The following is a 19034-nucleotide window of genomic DNA, read 5'->3' as shown; positions in this document are numbered from 1 at the left end:
AAATTGGCGACGAGGATGGCGCAGAGCCACACAAAGTATGGACATTTGGAACCACTCCAACCAGGTGACAAGATTGATGAATATCACCAACGCTTTCTGCTCTATTGTACCGCCAACAACGTCGTCGACGCGGACAAACAGAGCTGCCAACTCTCCCGCATTGAGCGGGAGACTCCCGCATTTGGGACCCTTCTCCCGCCTGCCCGCATTTGGCATCAAATCTCCCGCATTCTACTCATGACCATTGGTGGGTGTGACCAAAATGATGGGCGTGCCTGTTCTGTGTAACTGTACATCTTACAGTTTTAGTACATGCATGTGTACATACATACTTGATATCCCAATATCAATTTCTATGTGCCAGCCCCTCTCTTCATAACATACTTGGTCAAAATATATAGAAGGAGGAGTCGGACAGAAGTGAAGAAGGGGGAGCGGCTGGTTACCTGATTACCATATGTATTGCTGGAAAGCGATCCAAGAAGGCCACAAAAAATAGAATCCAGAACATCCCAACTAGCCACGAGAATGTGTATGTACTTTGTTCTTAGATTTTTATAACAGGCAGTAGTACATACAGTACAAGTTCTGTGTTTAATTAACTATTATGTTTAGTAATTGGTGTTGATGTTGTGTGTCGCTAATTAGGCACATTAATCAATCAGTTATACATTTTTTGCACTCTAGTTAAATTAATTAACGGCTTCTACTGTACTCCAACCGGGAATGCAAATACTTAAATTTTGATGATTAGATATTATTTATATATTAACACTTATTACGATATAATTTTTTTAATATTAATGCTATTGTAGGCGTGTCCCAAAAAATTTAAACTCCCGCATTCTCCCGCATTTTTTCCTGCAAACTCACGCATTTTGACACTGCTAGCTAGGTTGGCAGGTCTGACAAAATGAAAGCAATATTCCTCACGACAGTTGGAGGAACAACGTACTCAATATTATCGAACCTCGTCAGTCCAACTAAACCACAAGTTAAGACCCTCGACGAACTCATCACATTACTGAAGAATCATTACGAACCGAGGAAGATAGCTAGCGCCGAAAGGTTCAAATTTTATAAGAGACAGCAGAAAGAGGGCAAATCAATTGCAAATTACGTTGCAGAATTGCGCCGCCTAGCAAAAGATTGCGAATTCGCGGACAGCCTGAACACAGCGTTCAATTGGTGTGTGGTCTCCGACATGAAGGCCTATATAGCTACAGCAGAAGGTCCTAGCACCAGTGGTCCAGTCGCTCTTCGAAAGTAGAGAAGATCGCTTGCTAGAGAAGGAGCGGAAAGGAACGGCGGTTTGCGAGAGGGCACAAAGATTCAAAATGGCTACGCCCATCATTTTCCTCTATAATTTGCCGAGCGTAGTATATGTATTGTGTAATTATTCCTAATGTTTCAGATACGCAGAACTAAAGAAATAGAATACGCAGCAGTGCGACTAGAAAAAGATTACACTCTGTCCCAGGTCATGTGACGCGCGAGCTGAGCTGCATGCATGTCCCGGATATCCATAGGTATATCATATCAAAGAGTGATTGGCTGGCCTAGTACGTAGTGTCGTAAAACCAGAGCTCTGTTCTGATTCAGACAACACGCAGCATTTTGTTTCGGCACTGATGATGATCAGATCTGATGTTTCTAAAACGCTGCGGCCGTCACTTTCTGTAAGAGTACAGTGATGCATGACGTTGTGTAGATGTACTAGTAGGTTACGCCAGGTGTAAATCACGCTTTGTTTAGCTGTAGTAGCAGAACACTTTCTCTAGTGTCTAGAGCACATATTCCGAAAGACGTCGACGCGTATTCAGATGTTCAATCAGAATCTGCTGGCAGGCAGACCAGCTCTCTACAGCTTTCCTTGCCAGTTGTTATTGTACACGGTCTTTTGGGATCCAAAACCAACTGGAATGTCGTTGCCAGTTCGATGTCTACTAAAATACGACAAAAAGTATCTCTACTAGAGCCAAATACTGTTACCATAGAAACAAGACAAAATTGTGTGCCATTTCTAGGTGTATGCAGTCGATACTCGTAATCATGGAGAGAGTCCTCATAGTGAGATAATGAACTATGAGGTCATGGCTGATGATATAGTCGAGTTCATCAGACATAAACGATATGACAGGGTCTCTCTGATTGGTCATAGTATGGGAGGAAAGGCAGTCATGACTGTAGCCTTGAGAGACCCTGATGTTGTTGAAAAGCTTGTGGTTGTCGATGCGTCGCCAACTTACAGTAAACGTGGTGAAGAGTTGAAATTTCTGTTGGAAGCAATGCAACAACTTGATGTGAGTAGGATTTTCAGTAAGACACAAGCAGATGAAATTCTGAGAGAAGATGTTCCGGTATGACTTCAATTTAATTAAATGTACGTTTAATTAAATGTTTATCTGAAAGTACAGAAAGAATAGCTTGTAATGTAGAGAGGATTTAGTCCCTGCATACTTTAGTTGACAAGGATTTTTTTGTTTTTGGACAGTGAATGTTTCAAGTGTGTATCATTTGGGTCAATGTCTGCATAGTACTGACAGTAGGTCCTATGGATTTGAGATGTGCTTTCGTATTTGATTAATTGTGGTCAGGGGTGTTTGATATTTAGTTGTTTGAAGTAGGGGATCATTTACACATTGTTTTGTGGTGTACGTATACACTCTTTTCTACATGTGAGTCTCAATTTCTGGACTCTCGAGCCTAGCCCTCGATAGAATAGACTCTTTAATTAATTAACTTGAGTCCTGTTTGGAAACGAGGTTCACTTGTATAGTGTATAATATTATCATTTCAGTGATACACGTAGTTACATGTATGCATTTGTCCTTCTGTATATGTGTGTGTCATGCATGCAATATGAGAGCTACATATTGCATGATCCTAGAAACTTAATTCCTGTCTAACAGTATTGTCTTTTATAACATGTTTGTAAGAAACGCATTTACGGTATAACTTGTTGTTGTCAAGTGTTTTTAAGTACCTTTTCAGTAAAATAGCTAATGTGCTGGTGTTGCAAGTATAGCAAATTCTTCCCTTTTTTACAACTAATACAAGTATGTGGAAGTCACTGAAGCAGCAGTGTCTGTGAAATGATAAGTACTTTCTCAATTCTCCACAGTTTCTTCAAGTATTTTCGCGAAGACTTATTTCCTCAAATTATGAAGTTGACTGTTGAATTCACACACACCAAATTGGCAGGCAGAGCAGCTCTCTTTCATTGCCAGTTGTTTTTGTGCACGGAATTTTGGGATCCAAAACCAACTGGAATGTCGTTGCCAGTTCGATGTCTACTAAAATACGACAAAAAGTATCTCTACTACCTACAGCCAATCTATACTGTTACCATAGAAATAAGACAAAATTGTGTGCTATCTCTAGGTGTATGCAGTCGATGTTCGTAATCATGGAGAAAGTTCTCATAGTGAGATAATGAACTAGGAGGTCATGGCTGATGATCTAGTCAATTTCATCAGACATAAACGATATGACAGGGTCTCTCTGATTGGTCGTAGTATGGGAGGAAAGGCAGTTATGACTGTAGCCTTGAGAGACCCCGATGTTGAAAAGCTCGTGGTTGTTGATGTGTCACCAAGTTACAATAAAGGCATGGGAGGGTTGAAATTTCTGTTGGAAGCAATGCAGCAACTTGATGTGAGTAGGATTTTCAGTAAGACACAAGCAGATGAAATTCTGAGAGAAGATGTTCCAGTATGAGTCCAATTTAGTTAAATGTTTATTTTTAAGTGTACTTTTTTGGCATTTAATTAAGTAAAAATTAAATCAATCTGTTGCATTTTTAACCTCCTGTTGATGATGATGATGATGATGATGATGCCATAAATCTAGAGTCATGGTAGTTCTAGTTTTAGGCTTTATTAGGAATTTGTTGGACCATTTGCATCAAAAGCAAGAACCATGAAGTTATTATGGATTAAATCTTGTACAAGGGAGTGTGGATATTCAAACCTGAATGTTTCAAGTGTATCATTGGGGTCAATATATATGAGCATAGCATAGTACGACAGTAGGTCATATGGATTTGAGATGTGCTTTTGAATTTGATTAATTGTGTTTGACATTCAGTTCCTTGAATAAGGGATCATTTGCACATTGTTTAGTGGTCTACTCTTCTCTACATGTGAGCCATCAATCGATAAACCGTTTAATTAAGCCAAGTCCTGTTTGGAAACGGGGTTCATTCACATAATGTATATCAGTTCAGTGTGCTGTAGTTACACGTGTGTGTGTGTGTGTGTGTGTGTGTGTGTGTGTGTGTGTGTGTGTGTGTGTGTGTGTGTGTGTGTATGTATCCATGTCCTGTGTGCAATATGAGAGCTGCATTACATGATTCTAGAAATTTAATTCCTGTCTAATAGTGCCATCTTTCTATAAGAAACACACTAACATGATAACACCACGCCACACCACACCACACACTGGTGCACCTAAAATGTACACATCCAGCCACTGGCCCACATATGCAAACTTGCTGTTCTAACATATCCAGTACATTTAAAGTTGTAATATCACACACGTGCATGTTGATGTAGCCATTAAGAAATTAATAATTTCTCATCAATTTTCTTTCTACTGGTATTTGCAGAATGACATGATTCGCAACTTTCTTCTTACAAATTTGGTAAGATCTAGAGGCACTGGTCGTTTCCACTGGAAGTGTAATCTGAGTATCCTCTACAAGTCTCTACCGACAATGTTCGACTTTCCTCAACTCAACTCCACATTCACTGGCAAGACAATGTTCATCGGTGGTGCCAGATCAGGTGTTATCGGGTAAGACGTGCAAGAGCACAAAGTAATAGTGAGGTGTGATGCTTAACTTGTATGTAGAGATGAGCAGAAGGGAGATATCAAACGACTGTTTCCATCTGCAGAAATTACTACATTGGATACAGGTCACTGGGTACATGCAGAAAAGCCCGAGGAATTCACACAGATAGTCGTGCGGTTCCTAACTAGATAGAAGACCAAATTTTGTAATGCAATTGTAGGATGCAGCTAGTAGTCACAAAGATCAGCTATCAACTAGTTCAAAGCTTTCTAGAAGGCAGCGTCATACAGTGACTTCACGCGGCAATTCATACAAAATACACATGTTGGGGTCTATAGTTCCTCTGCTGGAGGCTTGCTCGACTTGTGGAAGCCGTGATTTTCCAGCAACTGACCGATTTCGTCTTCATTCATACCAGATATGTCAATCCTCTGTAATTAACACACAATATTACAAAAGTGCTATTAAACTGTCATACAGAGTCCATTATGCTAGGGTTTACTCTTTCAGGTAATAACTTGCTTAAGCTGGGAAAGTGAGAAATTCTAGCATTCTGAAGTCTGGACCACTTAAGTTACTAACTAAATTGATTCTGTATTGTCAGATACTACATAACGTCATATACATGTACATAGTTCAAATATCATCTGCACCGGTATGATGCACAGACCTAAACCATCAAGCAACCCTAAATATAATGGTTGGTGCAAAGACACCATACTAATTCTTTGAAATAATGATTGCTGTAATAGGAAACCATATGGGAAGGCTACTGTATGATAATGTAGTGTAGGGACAAGGCCACAGGAAACAGATGCCCTAACCGTTTGTTCTATTGTACATGTTATTCATCTAACAAACTTTTTATTGTTCACCCATTTTCTAATTAACTAAATGTTATTCCATACTCCCAAACTCAAATTCTAAAATGCCGGAATTTAAAGCGCGCTAGCGCAATAACCAGGAAGTGTCATAATAATTCTAACTCCTATTACAAGACACTGTGCTAGATACTGTCCGTATAATGTATACTGTAGTACACGCCTATTATCAAGCTGTAGGGCATTGTACAGACTCATGACTTGTGGGTATTTCCTGTAGCAATTGGCGTCCATCTTCCTCCACTGTTTCTTACCTGAACTTCCTCATCTTTGTCGTTGCTGAAGACAACCTCGGGTGAAGCCCCCGGAATGTACTTGATCTCGACACCTTGGTACGTTGGGAGGATCTCCCTAATGAAACGCTTCACCTACCAGAGCTACAGTGACGCACATTAGTTTGCACAATAATTTGCACACCTACCTTTGGAAGCGAATTTAATCGTCATCCACCACATGACTATAACACAAGCGACACACTGCACTTCCGGGTAACAACACCTAAAGAGGCCTCGATATTTCACATACCTCAATCCTCGCTTTTGTGATGTCCTGTGGAGGAGCAGTCGTCTCATCCTGGCCCAACGAGAGGACAAAGACACCCAACAGTAGAGACACAAAGAGAGACCCTCTCATAACCGATTCAAGTTCTCTGTAACCCGTATGTTCTTTGGGCAGAAACCTTCTAAAATTTTAGTTTCTTGTTGTAGACTGCATGGCACGGGAGTATGATCACTTGTTCAAGCTGCTAATAATCGGCGATAGTGGTAAGAGTCATAAGAGCGTCCTCTCTGGCTATGTGATGTCACTCGATCAATTGTTCTATCTAAGGTGTCGGAAAGAGCAGCATTCTTCTCAGATTCGCTGACGATGTATTCTCTGGTGGGAAATGATAACTATACTTTTTGCAACTGAAATGAGTGAGTTCCCTTCCCTTCCACCCTAGGGACGTACATCACTACGATAGGAGTCGACTTCAAGATTCGCACCATCGACGTCGACGGCGAGAAAGTCAAACTTCAGATCTGGGATACGGCCGGACAAGAGCGATTTAGGACCATCACGTCGACGTGCGAATCTCCCCGTGTGGGGATAGGTGGGGAGGTCTAATCGTTGCTCTATCGTTTTCTAGCTACTATCGAGGAACGCACGGCGTCATCGTTGTGTATGATGTCACCAGCGGCGATAGCTTTGTGAACGTGAAACGGTGGCTGCACGAAATCGACCAGAACTGTGACTTTGTTAGTCGAGTTCTTGGTGAGGTCATAGAGGCAGATTGGTTGGTGTAAAGACGGCTGACTTGTTGTTTTACATTTACGTGTTAGTTGGCAATAAGTGTGACTGCCCTCCCGAACGGAGAGTAGTTGTTAAAGAGGATGCTGTCAAGTTTGCAGAGCAAATGGGTATTCAACTGTTTGAAACGAGCGCTAAGGATAATATCAACATTGAAGCTGTAGGCACCGTGTGCTGTGTGTCTACGTTGAAATTGTATTTATTTATTTATTTTTTGTCTGTTGCCTCAGGTGTTCAGTGCGATTACCAAGTTGGTGTTGCAACAGAAGAAAGAGAACGGCGTGAAAACGGGAGGCGAAAAGACGACGGTTAAACTTCAAAAGACTTCGAAGCCATCTTCTAAGAAGTGTTGCTAGCAAGTGTGGCTCATGATTTTGCTTTCTTCCTGTTGTGACTATTGAATTTATTGCTTGTCGTAAACTCTGTCTCTTACTGGTTATTATTGGTATTGCACTTGTACATAAAGGGTAGATGCCTGGCTTTCGCAATTCCTAGGCGACCATCTTTTGGAATAATATGAGTATTATGACACATGCCTGCAATATGTCCACATGTGGATGCGCGCGCACTGACGTAGAAGCGTTATCTGGGCTATGACAAGCACAGTGTACACATGCTCTAACATAGTAAATTTTAGTAGTCTGGACAAATTCACGCGCATGCGCGAGTTCTCGCTGATGTTGGAGAGGGATTCCGAGGCTTTTCGTTTCAACGGTTCTGCACTGACTTGTTGTGTACACGCGTTGTACATGTGCCACCTCGTCATGGATTCAGGACCTTGTAGTCAAGAAGAGGAGCAGTTGATCACGAAGGGAGCCTCTTCGGACGTCTTACCGGCGATTGTGAACTCTGCGCCTTCTGATTCCGATCAGAGTGTGGCGAGCGATGCTGACGACTCCGAAAGATTATTGGAAACCGTGGATTCAGACTTTGATGAGACGAAGGGAGGAGAAAGAAAAATACAATTACCTCGGTGGTGTGTGCTGTGTGTTGTCATCTTTGTCATCCTGTACTTGGCCCTGGTAGTAATCATTGAGTTGAAGGACGATCTGCAGCCTCCACTGAAGATGTTCCGTGGCAGTGCTTTTGTGATTGCTCTCTACATGTTGTTGCCGGTTGACATTTGTGCGTGGGAGAAGGCCGGTCTTGGTTCATCATTCAGGAAAATGTTCTTTAATAATCCTACAGGAAAATCTTTGCCGAGATCGGAGATGCTGAGATCGGCCTCTTTCTTTGCTTTAATTTGGTCATTGGGATTAGGACTGTGTTTGATCACCTCTAATTTCGATCGAGTCTTTTTTCTTGTTTGGTCTGTTTCGGTGTGGTCTTGTCTGATTGTGTATGGATTTTTTGTCTGTAAATGTTTCAAGCTGACTTTGCCACATCGGTCGTCTCGTCTCTGGTTTGTTCGAGTTGTGGGTCGCGTGCTGACTGCTCCCTTTTGGGACGTAGAGTTTGCCGATTTTTGGCTTGCTGATCAACTGTGTAGTCTCACACAGACGATGGTGGATTTCGAGTTCACAGTCTGTTATCTGTTAGTCGATTACCATCATCCTGGACTGGAGATTTGCCACTGTCCAAAGCCTCTTCCTGAATGCATACGCCCGATGACGGCAAGCAATTACATTCGGCCGATTGTAGCTTGCCTACCATCGTATTGGCGATTTGCTCAATGTATGAGAATAGCTGTGACAAAACGGAATCTAGCACAGCTCATTAATGCTGGAAAGTACATGTCTCAGTTTCCTGTTGTTATATTCTCATCTCTTGCCGGCCTGGCGCATATCAAAGGGCACAATGAGAATTATAGGATATATATTTCGTTATGGATTGCATTGTCTCTTTTTCACAGTCTTTATGTGTTTGTGTGGGATGTTGTTCAGGACTGGGGCCTGTGTAGCAGCATGGAGTATGGTAATTTGATTTTGTCTCGCCAACTTTACTACAGAGGAACGTGGAAGTACTACTGCGCCATCATCATAGACTTCTTCCTTCGATTCTCGTGGTCGGCCAAACTCAGCATTCAGTTTGGTGTCTTACAGAGTGACAGCAATGATATGATAGTTGCTATACTTGCCATGCTAGAAGTGCTCAGGAGATTCATCTGGAACTTCTTTCGCATCGAGAATGAACATGCAAAGAACTATGCGAACACGGTCCTCGTCTCTCCAATTAATTAATCAAGAGACTTGAATGCAATTTGGTGTTGTTTTTATACCACTGCACAGTACAAGAAGTTTATTTTTGAAATATTAATTGTATCAGCTTTGCATATCTGTCTCTTCATTTACTACTTTCTCATACAAATCCAGGGCACTTCGATCTGTTACAGATGCCTTCAGGTACAATTCTTTAGCCTTCTCCTTGTCTTTATCCACTCCTAATCCATGATAATGCATGTTGCCAAGGTTGACTTGCGCCGGTGCAAATCCTAAGTCTGCAGCCTTCTGGAACCATTCAGCTGCTCTAGAGAAGTTGATATCTACACCTTTTCCTGCAAAGTATGCGCACGCCATGTTGTAGATGGCAACAGGAAGATCAGCTTTAGCTGCAATCTCAAGGTGAGAAAATGCTCTTTTTTCATCTTTCTCTACTCCTTTACCATGAGTGTAGCAGTGTGCTAGAGAGAAATTTGAATATGGATCTCCCAACCTGACTCCTTGGTTGAAGCATCTTATAGCTTTTGCTTCATTCTCCTCTTCAGTATAGTCACTCTCAATTCTTCCGTTCAGATGCAACTGCCCTAGGCCAATAGAACACTATAAGCTTGTAACCACATGCCCTATACAGAAGTCACGATTACCAAGAGCGTGATATGCTTGTGAAACTCCATTCTCACAACTCAGCTGCCACACACAAGACACAAGCAACTGACCACACACTGTGATACATGTACAAAAATGGCAAAATAAAGTTAAGGCATTAATCAGACTCTGCCTCCTGTCTGGCTGTCGTCAAATTAAGTGTCTAGTAATTTAATGATAATAGATCATGTGGTCTCATACTGTTGTATGTCTATATCTACACTACAAATTAATTAATTGATTGATTAGTGTGACTGTTGACGACTTACAGAACAAACTACTGCAACTACTAGTAGAACCAATTTATCGACTGATTCAATTTTTGTAAGAAAGACTGACACACAAGTGGAAACAGTACACTTTATTACTATACTAATTGCAGAAGTGTGGTAAGACATAGCAAGCATTCTTACTATATGATCTACAGAGGCAGTGAGTTGTTCGTACCTCATACAATTTAGCAGCTTTCTCCACGTCCTGTTCCACACCTAGACCTGAACTGTACATGCTTCCCAGTGCTAACTACAAACAATAAACGTAACGTCATTACAACACAAATACAGTCATCGTGCCTTCCACCTGTGCATAAGGATGACCCTGCATTGCAAGTTCAGTAAATAACTGTGCAGCTTCGGATGGATCAGAATCAACACCTTGACCTTGAGAAGTCATATCAAAAAACAATTTAATTGAAACTCTTTAGTTTAAAAGTCATGTACTACAATTACATTACAAGTGCATGTAGTTCCCACCTGTTCTCAGCAACTGTGCATACGTATACTTGGCATTCACGTTTCCTCTTAGAGCTGCTAGCCTGAAGAGAGGGACAGCTAAATGAATAACATCCTGACCAGCTGGAAATATAAACAAGTTGCATGAATTGATGGCACGCAGTAATTGAAATACAGTAAAACGGTGATAGTCACTGCTCATAGTCACTGCTCAAGGTAAAGGAATCTATTTGTACTTAGAGATAATCTGTAAATTTCCACCTTTACTGAAAGAAACCACCTTGCCTGTTTATATTAGCAACTACCACTATGATATGTGTAAATGTCAGTCAGCCAATTATCCCCTAGCATGCCAATGAGCGTCTGTATTCAAATGCCATGATAGCAGTAAGTGTGCAGAGTAAAGTCCTACTAATTAAAATGTACCAATTGACAAAGTTTGTATCAATGACATTTACAGATGATCTCTTATGTAAAGGACAACCAGATTGTTTCTTGTAAGTAAAACTAGAGCTTTACTGCATGTATACACATTGTACAATGTTGTGACCTGTTGCTCCTGAGTTAAAAATGTCTCCTGCAACTTCGTTCACATGTTGAGAATCCACTGCAAAACAGACAGTGTCAATCAACATTTTAACCGACTCAATTTCACAGGTTTTGTGAGGTGTGCGTGTTTGTTGTTTATTTGTTTGGTGTTGTTGTTGTTGTGATGATGGTGGTGGTGGTAGTAGTGGTGGTGGTGGTGGTGGTGGTGGTGGTGGTGGTGTGTGTGTGTGTGTGTGTGTGTGTGTGTGTGTGTGTGTGTGTGTGTGTGTGTGTGTGTGTGTGTGTATGTGTGTGTGTGTGTGTGTGTGTGTGTGTGTGTGTGTGTGTGTGTGTTCCTTCTGCAGCTTTTCCAAATGCATGCAAATGTTGTAAATATAACAATAAAAACCAGCAAATACAACTTATTTCCTGATGGGGTGATCAACTCAACATAATTCAACAAACTACAACAGCTCATGATAATTCACTTGTCACACTATTTAATTTAATAATAATAAAAATTGTGTCTGCTGCACAGTCCTACTCTCATCAACTGTTTGAACGATTTCCTTTTCAGAGACATCACCAAAGACAACATGACTGAGAACAACGTCTATCAGATTGTTCTGTTTGAGTCGCACTGCTTCAGGGTGTGCTCTATCTTCAATAACCCGACAGACACGCTCCTTTAGACTGGATACGTCAACTAGAATACACAGATGCAAGAATAAATAAAATATGATACGACAACCAAATAAGAAATAAACAAACTCACTCTTATAATCATCTATTCCACCAACTGACAGCCTTCTGACTAACGTTCTCCACCACAACGGCCTGAAACAGCGAATCATACCGTACGATTAGACTCGGAGTCCCGACCGTTCTTGCTGCGCGCAATAAGCATTTGCGCAGACTCGTTGTGCGCATTTCAGCATGGCGCTCACATGTTCCCGTGAGTTTCTATAATCTCTCGTCGACACAATTTGGAGCTATTAATTGCTTGCCAATGTTACAGTATCAAACGAAGTTCCAGAGCAGCCTGTGCTCTCTCCCGTCTCTCACTGTGTGTTTGAACGGCGACTCATCGAGAAATACATCGCTGAGAACGGCGTAGATCCGATCAACGGACAGCCTTTGGCTGAAGACGATCTTATAGAAATAAAAAGTAAGCGGACGAGCCATCTTTCGTCGCTGCTGGTCGTCTCATTCGCTCACATTCTCATTGTGCAGCAAGTCCTATTGTCAGACCGAGACCTCCGTCGGCAACAAGCATACCAGCAATTATCAAGTTGTTACAAGACGAGTGGGTATGAGAATAAAGCACTAAGTATAAAGTTGTACACACGCGGGTTATTTTGTTTGTGTCACGTGACTCTAGGATGCTTGCATGTTACACAGTTTTACTCAGAGGCAGCAGTTGCAGACGGCGAAGCAAGGTTATAGGCGTTTTGTGTTTTGAGAGTTTTATTTTAGGATGTTTGTGATCCGGCAGAGTTGTCTCATGCGTTGTATCAACATGATGCAGCTTGCAGAGTCATCGCAAGACTCACTAAAGAGGCGAATGCTGCAAGAGAAGGTGATTGGTTGTTGCACTTGGAATTATTAATATATTATATATTATATATTAATTAATAATTAATTAATATATATTAAGGTTAATGTTAATAGAGAGTCTGTGTTTCTGTGCATTATGTGTTGTTGTTGTGTCTCAGTGTGCATCCACAGTGAGCATATGATACTTGGTGTGTGTGTGTGTGTGCGCGCGTGCGTGTGTGTGTGTATGTGTGTGTGTTTTCTGTGTATAGCAGCTCATTAAATTAATTCTGTAGCAGAACTGAAGTGATATTGAGTGTGTAATTGTTACTATGGTTGAATCCTGCAAGTTGCACAACATCCACTGTTGGACATCTAGACACCGTCGTGTGTTCATCTATGCATGTGCATGCATGCGGTAACATCAAGACTTTTGTGATCACTATTTGACTTCGATATCCAACATAGCCATTGGATGCATTCACGTGTTGTTTTAGAATTGTAACGTCTTTGGTTTCTACTCTGTACATTATAATGTCTAAGATATTCAGAGCTGGCAGAAGCTGATTCAGATTAGTCCGACCTAATGTGCACTAAAGGGCGTGGTTAATCACGTGACCTAAATTCGTTTGTGTTTTATCACAGAAATTTTATCACAACGATTATTAACTTGTTTCTAAAAAGAAAGGCGTGCAGATTCTTGGGTGTGTAATATTTCCTTCAATCCAACGATAGCCATCTGCATATTTGCAGGTGAACAATAATTGATTAATTAATGAAGTTAAATTAGAGGGCAAGAGAAAGCTACTAAAATGCCCGTACAATAGAGAGAGCTGGAGACAATGCTCGTTCTTTTATGGAGCGTAGTAGTCGCAGCGGAAGACAATGCCATACAATCAAAATACAGCACATGCTCTGGTCATGAGGCAATTACCGTATATTTTCAACTTCTCTCTGAGGCTTCGATATTAGAAGCAAACCTGTTATCATGAAATTTATTACTAGATGGTCATCTAGCCAGACGAATGTTAATGGTGTTAGTGATGTTGGACTGTTATGTCCTGTTACTAGAATACTTTGGTTGTCAGAGAAACGTCATTGGTTTATCTATTCATTGTTTGTCATTGTAGCTCTTGCACAGCTCAAGCCACAAGCGGGTATTGCTCCCATTCCAGCTGCCATGCCAGTTTCGGTAGGAAATCCGGTCAAACGTATTTTCTGTTTGTGTATATTTTGGCTTGTGATCAGGTTGATACGGTCACTCCAATGACCGTAGACGTGTCTGAAGGAGGAGAAATGACAGAGCACGTCATACAGAAAGTGTGTTGTTTGGTTGTTTCATGTGAGCAGAGTAACGGATGCCTGTTTCTGTTTGCTTGTCTCGCTTAGCTTGACGACACTGCAGCCGTATTGACAGCAGAACGAAAGAAGGTATGACAACAGGGTGGGATATCGGAATGTTTGTTGGTGTGTGTGTGTGTGTGTGTGTGTGTGTGTGTGTGTGTGTGTGTGTGTGTGTGTGTGTGTGTGTGTGTATGTATGTATGTATGTGTGTGTACGTGTAGCGTGGCAAAAAGGTTCCCGAAGGTCTGGCAGCTGCTGACGACATTAGAGGATACAAACAACAATCGTCTCACTCTGTGAGGCTACAACGTTATGATCTGTTGTGTAGTGGTGATTGTTGTTGTTGCCTCTCGGGACTGTAGGGTCTACACAGTGTGAGCACTCCGGGCATTCTGGGTCTCGACTTGTGTATGTCGAACACGGATCGCGTAGTCACGGGTGGAGCAGACAAGAACGCCATTGTCTTTGACAGAAAATCGGAAGAGGTAAGTGACAGCACAACGAGTAACCGTACGTACGTTTAGTGTCAACTGTTTCTAATGCAATCGGATAAATATATTAAATATATTAAATGAAGGCGTCAACATATATAAGTTATCTAAATAATTAATTTATTGATTATTACTAACAGTCAATTATTGTGTCATGCTGATAGCACTGCAACATATGCATTTGTGTGTACATTGATTGTGTCGTCTATTGGCTGCAATAGCTGTGATTCTGATCTCAGGTTGTTGCTACATTGAAAGGCCACACTAAGAAGGTTACGAGTGTACTGTACCATCCACGAGAAGTGAGCAACACAAACAGCATGTGGAGTGTTATATTCATGTCCAACATCTCGTGATTGAATTCCGCAGGATGTTGCGGTCACTGCGTCTCCTGATGCATCGATCAGAGTTTGGTCTATTCCAACGTCTTCGTGCTCTCTTATCATTAAGGTTTGTTTTCTGTTTGTAAGTTTGAGGGTTATGCTTGTTGATGATGAAATATTGATATCACCATCTTTCGGATGAGTAAAGGTTGATTACAAAACTCTCTTTCTGAAGCGCGAATATGAGTAGAAGAAATCTCTAGTGGTTTCTCTGGATATCGAGATTGTTATTGTAATGTTTGTGTTTCAGGCTCATGATTCAAATGTGACTGGAATTTCTATCCATGCAACTGGTGTGGTGACTTGTTTTGTGTTATGGGATGTCAGTGTAATGTGTTTGTGTGTGTAGGTGACTATCTGCTAAGCTCATCAACAGACCAGGTCAGTGTCTTTCAAAGCCACAAAGTAGAGTGTGGTGTATTGGGACACGTTGATTTGCAATGGATATTACCCAGACTAGTCGTCGTTTAATGGATTACCGTATTATCTCTAACATAAACACGTCCTTCTTACTCTCTCAAAGGGCCTGATAGATGTGTCTTTACTAGAGACGTGTCTTTGTTGGAGACTGTCATATATTTCAATTTTGTTGAACTCACATTAGCAATACAATTTAGCTATCATTTATTACCATCCAATACATTACGTTTGATTACTGGTAATAGGTACTTCACGAGACGTGTGCTTTTATTGAGACTGTGACTCTTATTCTTTGGATGAGGTCTCGTAGTGTGATTTTATTGGAGATGTAACTGTATTGTAGACCTGTGTTTATGTTAGAAATAATGCAGTCTCTTGGTTATATTATGTTGTATGTTATTGGATACATTTTTCTTGCAGATCCCCTACTTTAGTGTGGCTAATTATTTTTGTTTAATGAAATTTTTTGTGCAGCCTAACTTTGTCTGTCTCTCTTCTTTATGTAGCATTGGGCTTTCTCGGACATGAAGACAGGACGAGTTCTTGCTAAAGTTGCAGATCCTTTGTCTAGTGGTTAGTCTTTGCTTCACTGGAGCAGGAAGAAAATCATCTTACAATAATATCATTTTCTTTGTGTTTCTTCCAGCTGTGACTTGCACACAATTTCATCCAGATGGTCTTATATTTGGTACTGGCACTGCAGACAGTGTGATAAAGATTTGGGACTTGAAGGAGAAAGCGAATGTGGCCAACTTTCCGGGACACACGGGACAGATCACGTCCATTGCTTTCTCCGAGAATGGGTTTGTAGAGTGTGGACGTACATATACCTAGTGATAATCAGTTTTGAATATTGAGACAAACAGACAGTCGCATGATCTTTGTTATGGGTGTTATGTGCTTGCATGCATAAACGTACACAAACCTTTGTCATCCTTAGAAGCGATCAAAGTCTAACAAGCGCTTTCACTTGTCCGTACTTGATTGCATTGGTTACAAGCTACGTGTGGTACTGTACAGTATGTGGTTGCATGTGCCATTAAGTTACAACTTCAAACAATATAAGTTTGCAGATTTTTTCAATACAGTTTATTGTAGGTATTATCTATACTGTTTGTTATTGTAGGTATTATCTTGCTACTGCTGCAGAAGACGCGCAAGTGAAACTGTGGGATTTGCGGAAGCTAAAGAATTTCAAGATTATCAGTCTTGACGATGGCTACGAGGTTTGTATTGTGATCTGAGATGGTTGTTGTTATGGCAGAGCTAATGCTGGGATCGTGTTGGTTAGGTGAAGTCTCTCACATTTGATCAGAGTGGAACATACCTAGCGGTAGCCGGTACTGATGTCAGGTAGGTCAGAGGTCATAGTGAAGTCGAGCTGTTGAATGTTTTAATGTTTGTGTTTAATGTTAATTTCAGAGTATTTCTCTGCAAACAGTGGACACAGTTGGCAGACTTCACGGGTACGTTTGTCTCTCATCTTGCTTTGTGTTAGAGATTTTTGAGTTGTATTCTGTTGTGTGTGATGCCGAGCTTTGACTAACTGCAAATCTGCAAATCGGTGGCGTAGCTATAGGGGCCTGCTATGGGCTCATGCCCCCAAAATTTCAGTTTGAGTCATGAGGCAAGAAAGGCTAGATGACATGGCTGTTTGGCCATCGAAAGAGACTTGTCACAAGGAATAGATCAAGATCGTGCAGTTGACATGTGCAGACCAAGACAAAGCCAGAAAGCGGAAGCTTAGATGCAGTCAGATGCATGGGTGGCAGCTGGTTCGATGCTGGTGGAAGTGAAGGGCCTTTCTAGGCAACAGATTCTGCTGCAAATCATTCACCATGGCAGCGTACTTCGCTAGCTAGCTGTGCCCTCCCAAGTCTTCAGAGCCGACTACTACGATGCCACTGTGCAAATCTTTACTATGTGTAGATCTAGAACATTCTAAACCGCTTCTCTGATTGTTAGTTTCTTTGTCTAAGTATTCGCTTTGTTTTCTGTATTTGTAGAGCATTCAGGATTGGCTACTGGCGTCAAATTCGGCCAGAATGCGGCATTCATAGCATCCAGCAGTCTTGATCGATCGCTCAAATTTTACGGACATTAATTTGCATAGTAGAGAAACTAGTCACGTAGTCTTACACGCATACGTGATAGCGTTTCGTTCAATAGATGTGACCGTGTTAACAACGTTTGATATTGCGCATGCGCGATCTCCAATCTCTCGCGCAGGCGCGGCAGACTTGTTGAGTTCGTAATTGAACGTGGTTATGAGCGCGAAGTCGGACAAGAAGGGAGGCAGCTCGTTTCTTGCTCGTCAGAAGGCGAAACGGGCCGTCACAGAGGACGACCTGCTAAAGAAGGAAACGATTAGTCCCGAGGATGTCTCCAAATTGAACCGAATGACAAAGAGTGAGTTGATTTGATAGTGTGTATGTGATTTAGACACAATGTGTGTACGGAAATGACATGTACTAGACACTCTTGCGGCCTCGACTTGATTGCCTGCCGCAAATCTCAGCTCACACAACAGCTTGTCGTGTGTTTTGTGTTTAGATTATTTGTGTCGTCGTGAAGACAACGTGTACGGCGTTGAGTTCACAAGATTCAAGATTCGCGACATGGGGAACGGAGAGCAGCTCTTCGAAGTCGCCAAACCCCCGGATGGTGATGTCGACAAACCGAGTCCCGACGACCCGAATGCCGGCCGGTATGTGCAGTACGAGTTTCCACCCGATTTTCTGAGACTGAAACAAGTCGGAGCTACGTAAGTGTACGGGTGGAATATTGTCTCTATGGTTACAATGACGTCACTAATAGGGTAGAGTTCACTGTCAAGGATAGACCAATGAACAAATTCCGGATGATAGAGCGACACTACTTCAAAGACAAAGTCTTAAAGACGTTCGATTTTGACTTTGGTTTTTGCATTCCCAACAGCACAAACACGTGTGAACACATCTACGACTTTCCTCACTTGTCGGAATCGCAAAGTACACCCGAACAGACGATTTCGATCGAAATAATTTGCGTATACTGTTTGTGTTTGTTTAGTCAAAGAAATGGTGGAGTGTCCGTATGAAACACAATCAGACAGTTTCTATTTCGTTGATGATAAATTGATCATGCACAATAAGGCCTATTTTTCATACAGAGGTGGTTTAGAGGCTGGCACTGAACAGTCATAGCAAGTATTTTGGGTATTGTAGTTTGCTGGGAAGGACTGATGGAGTTATTGGGTTTTGTGCACATTTTGACAGTTGAGCTTGGTATAGTTATACTTGTCAGGGTGTATCAATTGCGTTTGATGTGCTCTGTGCGTGTACAGCACTGTAGTAGACTATAGTAGACTGATAACTTGTGGTAATTACAAGGTACATATTTTACCAGTCTTAACTGTTTTGTGGAAGAAGGGTATATACAGTCAGACCTCATTATTCCAACCACATTTGTTCGTTAGACTAACGGACTGTTGGATTATCAGTAACAAATTAATTGGTACACTGTGACTCATGTAAATTGGTTTCATGTGTAGCTTCGGATCAGAAAGCAAGGGTGTTGGAATAATGAGGTCTGATGGTAGCCATATCATTAGATCAAATCATTTTCAATTGAGACTAAAGCTTACTTCGTTTTTCTGAGAGGTCTTTGCACGTTATAATAAATCGTTATTGTTACATACAAGGAAGCCAACAACTATGTAATTGAGTCCAAATTGTAGAGCACTCATGTAGGGCAGGCGCTGGCGCCGTTTGTGCCTAAAATTAGTTTTTGGGGGCTTCCAATATGGTGCCTTTGGCAGGGACAATAATTGTGTTTAGGGGCGACCAATGA

The 19034-nt window shown here is 41.4% G+C and overlaps 7 protein-coding genes across 7 annotated transcripts; 5 read left to right on the top strand and 2 right to left on the bottom strand.

Annotated features, from left to right (window-relative positions):
* Positions 1–1521: 1521 nt before the first annotated feature.
* On the top strand, positions 1522–5053 carry LOC134193536 (uncharacterized). The gene is made up of 5 exons (XM_062662366.1): positions 1522–1679; positions 1756–1963; positions 2028–2360; positions 4610–4797; positions 4855–5053. The coding sequence occupies exons 1-5, from the start codon at positions 1648–1650 to the stop codon at positions 4985–4987; spliced, it is 894 nt and encodes a 297-aa protein (XP_062518350.1). The 5' UTR covers positions 1522–1647; the 3' UTR covers positions 4988–5053.
* Positions 4968–6358, bottom strand: LOC134193557 (selenoprotein M-like). The gene is made up of 4 exons (XM_062662385.1): positions 6202–6358; positions 6098–6133; positions 5931–6044; positions 4968–5226 (listed from the first exon to the last, which is right to left on the bottom strand). The coding sequence occupies exons 1-4, from the start codon at positions 6307–6309 to the stop codon at positions 5128–5130; spliced, it is 357 nt and encodes a 118-aa protein (XP_062518369.1). The 5' UTR covers positions 6310–6358; the 3' UTR covers positions 4968–5127.
* LOC134193546 (ras-related protein Rab-35-like) lies at positions 6312–7508 on the top strand. The gene is made up of 6 exons (XM_062662375.1): positions 6312–6440; positions 6505–6555; positions 6620–6743; positions 6806–6930; positions 6999–7126; positions 7197–7508. The coding sequence occupies exons 1-6, from the start codon at positions 6389–6391 to the stop codon at positions 7320–7322; spliced, it is 606 nt and encodes a 201-aa protein (XP_062518359.1). The 5' UTR covers positions 6312–6388; the 3' UTR covers positions 7323–7508.
* A 173-nt stretch (positions 7509–7681) lies between these two features.
* On the top strand, positions 7682–9232 carry LOC134193515 (solute carrier family 53 member 1-like). The gene has a single exon (XM_062662346.1). The coding sequence runs from the start codon at positions 7716–7718 to the stop codon at positions 9144–9146; it is 1431 nt and encodes a 476-aa protein (XP_062518330.1). The 5' UTR covers positions 7682–7715; the 3' UTR covers positions 9147–9232.
* Positions 9173–11920, bottom strand: LOC134193526 (sel1-repeat-containing protein YbeQ-like). The gene is made up of 8 exons (XM_062662355.1): positions 11805–11920; positions 11574–11735; positions 11052–11108; positions 10523–10624; positions 10350–10429; positions 10218–10292; positions 9770–9812; positions 9173–9709 (listed from the first exon to the last, which is right to left on the bottom strand). The coding sequence occupies exons 1-8, from the start codon at positions 11881–11883 to the stop codon at positions 9228–9230; spliced, it is 1080 nt and encodes a 359-aa protein (XP_062518339.1). The 5' UTR covers positions 11884–11920; the 3' UTR covers positions 9173–9227.
* Positions 11921–11945: 25 nt separating this feature from the next.
* Positions 11946–17392, top strand: LOC134193505 (pre-mRNA-processing factor 19-like). Its single transcript, XM_062662335.1, has 20 exons — positions 11946–11984; positions 12048–12197; positions 12263–12339; positions 12411–12468; positions 12525–12608; positions 13696–13757; positions 13814–13885; positions 13955–13996; positions 14131–14205; positions 14272–14394; positions 14640–14702; positions 14770–14850; positions 15034–15076; positions 15133–15164; positions 15710–15776; positions 15850–16006; positions 16330–16429; positions 16495–16556; positions 16626–16669; positions 17210–17392. Exons 1-20 carry the CDS (start codon positions 11966–11968, stop codon positions 17305–17307), a joined length of 1509 nt encoding a protein of 502 aa, XP_062518319.1. The 5' UTR covers positions 11946–11965; the 3' UTR covers positions 17308–17392.
* Positions 17393–17436: 44 nt separating this feature from the next.
* Positions 17437–18586, top strand: LOC134185193 (protein unc-119 homolog B-like). The gene is made up of 4 exons (XM_062652978.1): positions 17437–17612; positions 17757–17967; positions 18021–18193; positions 18255–18586. Exons 1-4 carry the CDS (start codon positions 17471–17473, stop codon positions 18386–18388), a joined length of 660 nt encoding a protein of 219 aa, XP_062508962.1. The 5' UTR covers positions 17437–17470; the 3' UTR covers positions 18389–18586.
* The last annotated feature ends 448 nt before the right edge of the window (positions 18587–19034 follow it).

The sequence above is a fragment of the Corticium candelabrum genome, chromosome 1, assembly GCF_963422355.1.
Source record: "Corticium candelabrum chromosome 1, ooCorCand1.1, whole genome shotgun sequence".
Classification (NCBI taxonomy): Eukaryota; Metazoa; Porifera; class Homoscleromorpha; order Homosclerophorida; family Plakinidae; genus Corticium; species Corticium candelabrum.
Note: the sequence above shows the minus strand (reverse complement) of the source record. Positions and strands in the feature narration are given on the sequence as shown.

Coding starts and splice junctions, on each gene's coding strand:
- LOC134193536 (XM_062662366.1), top strand. CDS start 1,648: ATGTTTCTAAAACGCTGCGGCCGTCACTTTCT. Junction 1,680..1,755: donor CGCTGCGGCCGTCACTTTCT/GTAAGAGTACAG, acceptor CGCTTTGTTTAG/CTGTAGTAGCAGAACACTTT. Junction 4,798..4,854: donor GCCAGATCAGGTGTTATCGG/GTAAGACGTGCA, acceptor ACTTGTATGTAG/AGATGAGCAGAAGGGAGATA.
- LOC134193546 (XM_062662375.1), top strand. CDS start 6,389: ATGGCACGGGAGTATGATCACTTGTTCAAGCTGCTAATAATCGGCGAT. Junction 6,556..6,619: donor CGCTGACGATGTATTCTCTG/GTGGGAAATGAT, acceptor CTTCCACCCTAG/GGACGTACATCACTACGATA. Junction 7,127..7,196: donor ATAATATCAACATTGAAGCT/GTAGGCACCGTG, acceptor CTGTTGCCTCAG/GTGTTCAGTGCGATTACCAA.
- LOC134193515 (XM_062662346.1), top strand. CDS start 7,716: ATGTGCCACCTCGTCATGGATTCAGGACCTTGTAGTCAAGAAGAGGAG.
- LOC134193526 (XM_062662355.1), bottom strand. CDS start 11,883: ATGATTCGCTGTTTCAGGCCGTTGTGGTGGAGAACGTTAGTCAGAAGG. Junction 9,813..10,217: donor AAGCTGCTAAATTGTATGAG/GTACGAACAACT, acceptor TGTGTGTGGCAG/CTGAGTTGTGAGAATGGAGT. Junction 9,710..9,769: donor ACAAGCATATCACGCTCTTG/GTAATCGTGACT, acceptor CTATTGGCCTAG/GGCAGTTGCATCTGAACGGA.
- LOC134193505 (XM_062662335.1), top strand. Junction 13,997..14,130: donor TGACAGCAGAACGAAAGAAG/GTATGACAACAG, acceptor GTGTACGTGTAG/CGTGGCAAAAAGGTTCCCGA. Junction 14,703..14,769: donor TACTGTACCATCCACGAGAA/GTGAGCAACACA, acceptor TGAATTCCGCAG/GATGTTGCGGTCACTGCGTC.
- LOC134185193 (XM_062652978.1), top strand. CDS start 17,471: ATGAGCGCGAAGTCGGACAAGAAGGGAGGCAGCTCGTTTCTTGCTCGT. Junction 17,613..17,756: donor ATTGAACCGAATGACAAAGA/GTGAGTTGATTT, acceptor TTTTGTGTTTAG/ATTATTTGTGTCGTCGTGAA. Junction 18,194..18,254: donor TCACTTGTCGGAATCGCAAA/GTACACCCGAAC, acceptor GTGTTTGTTTAG/TCAAAGAAATGGTGGAGTGT.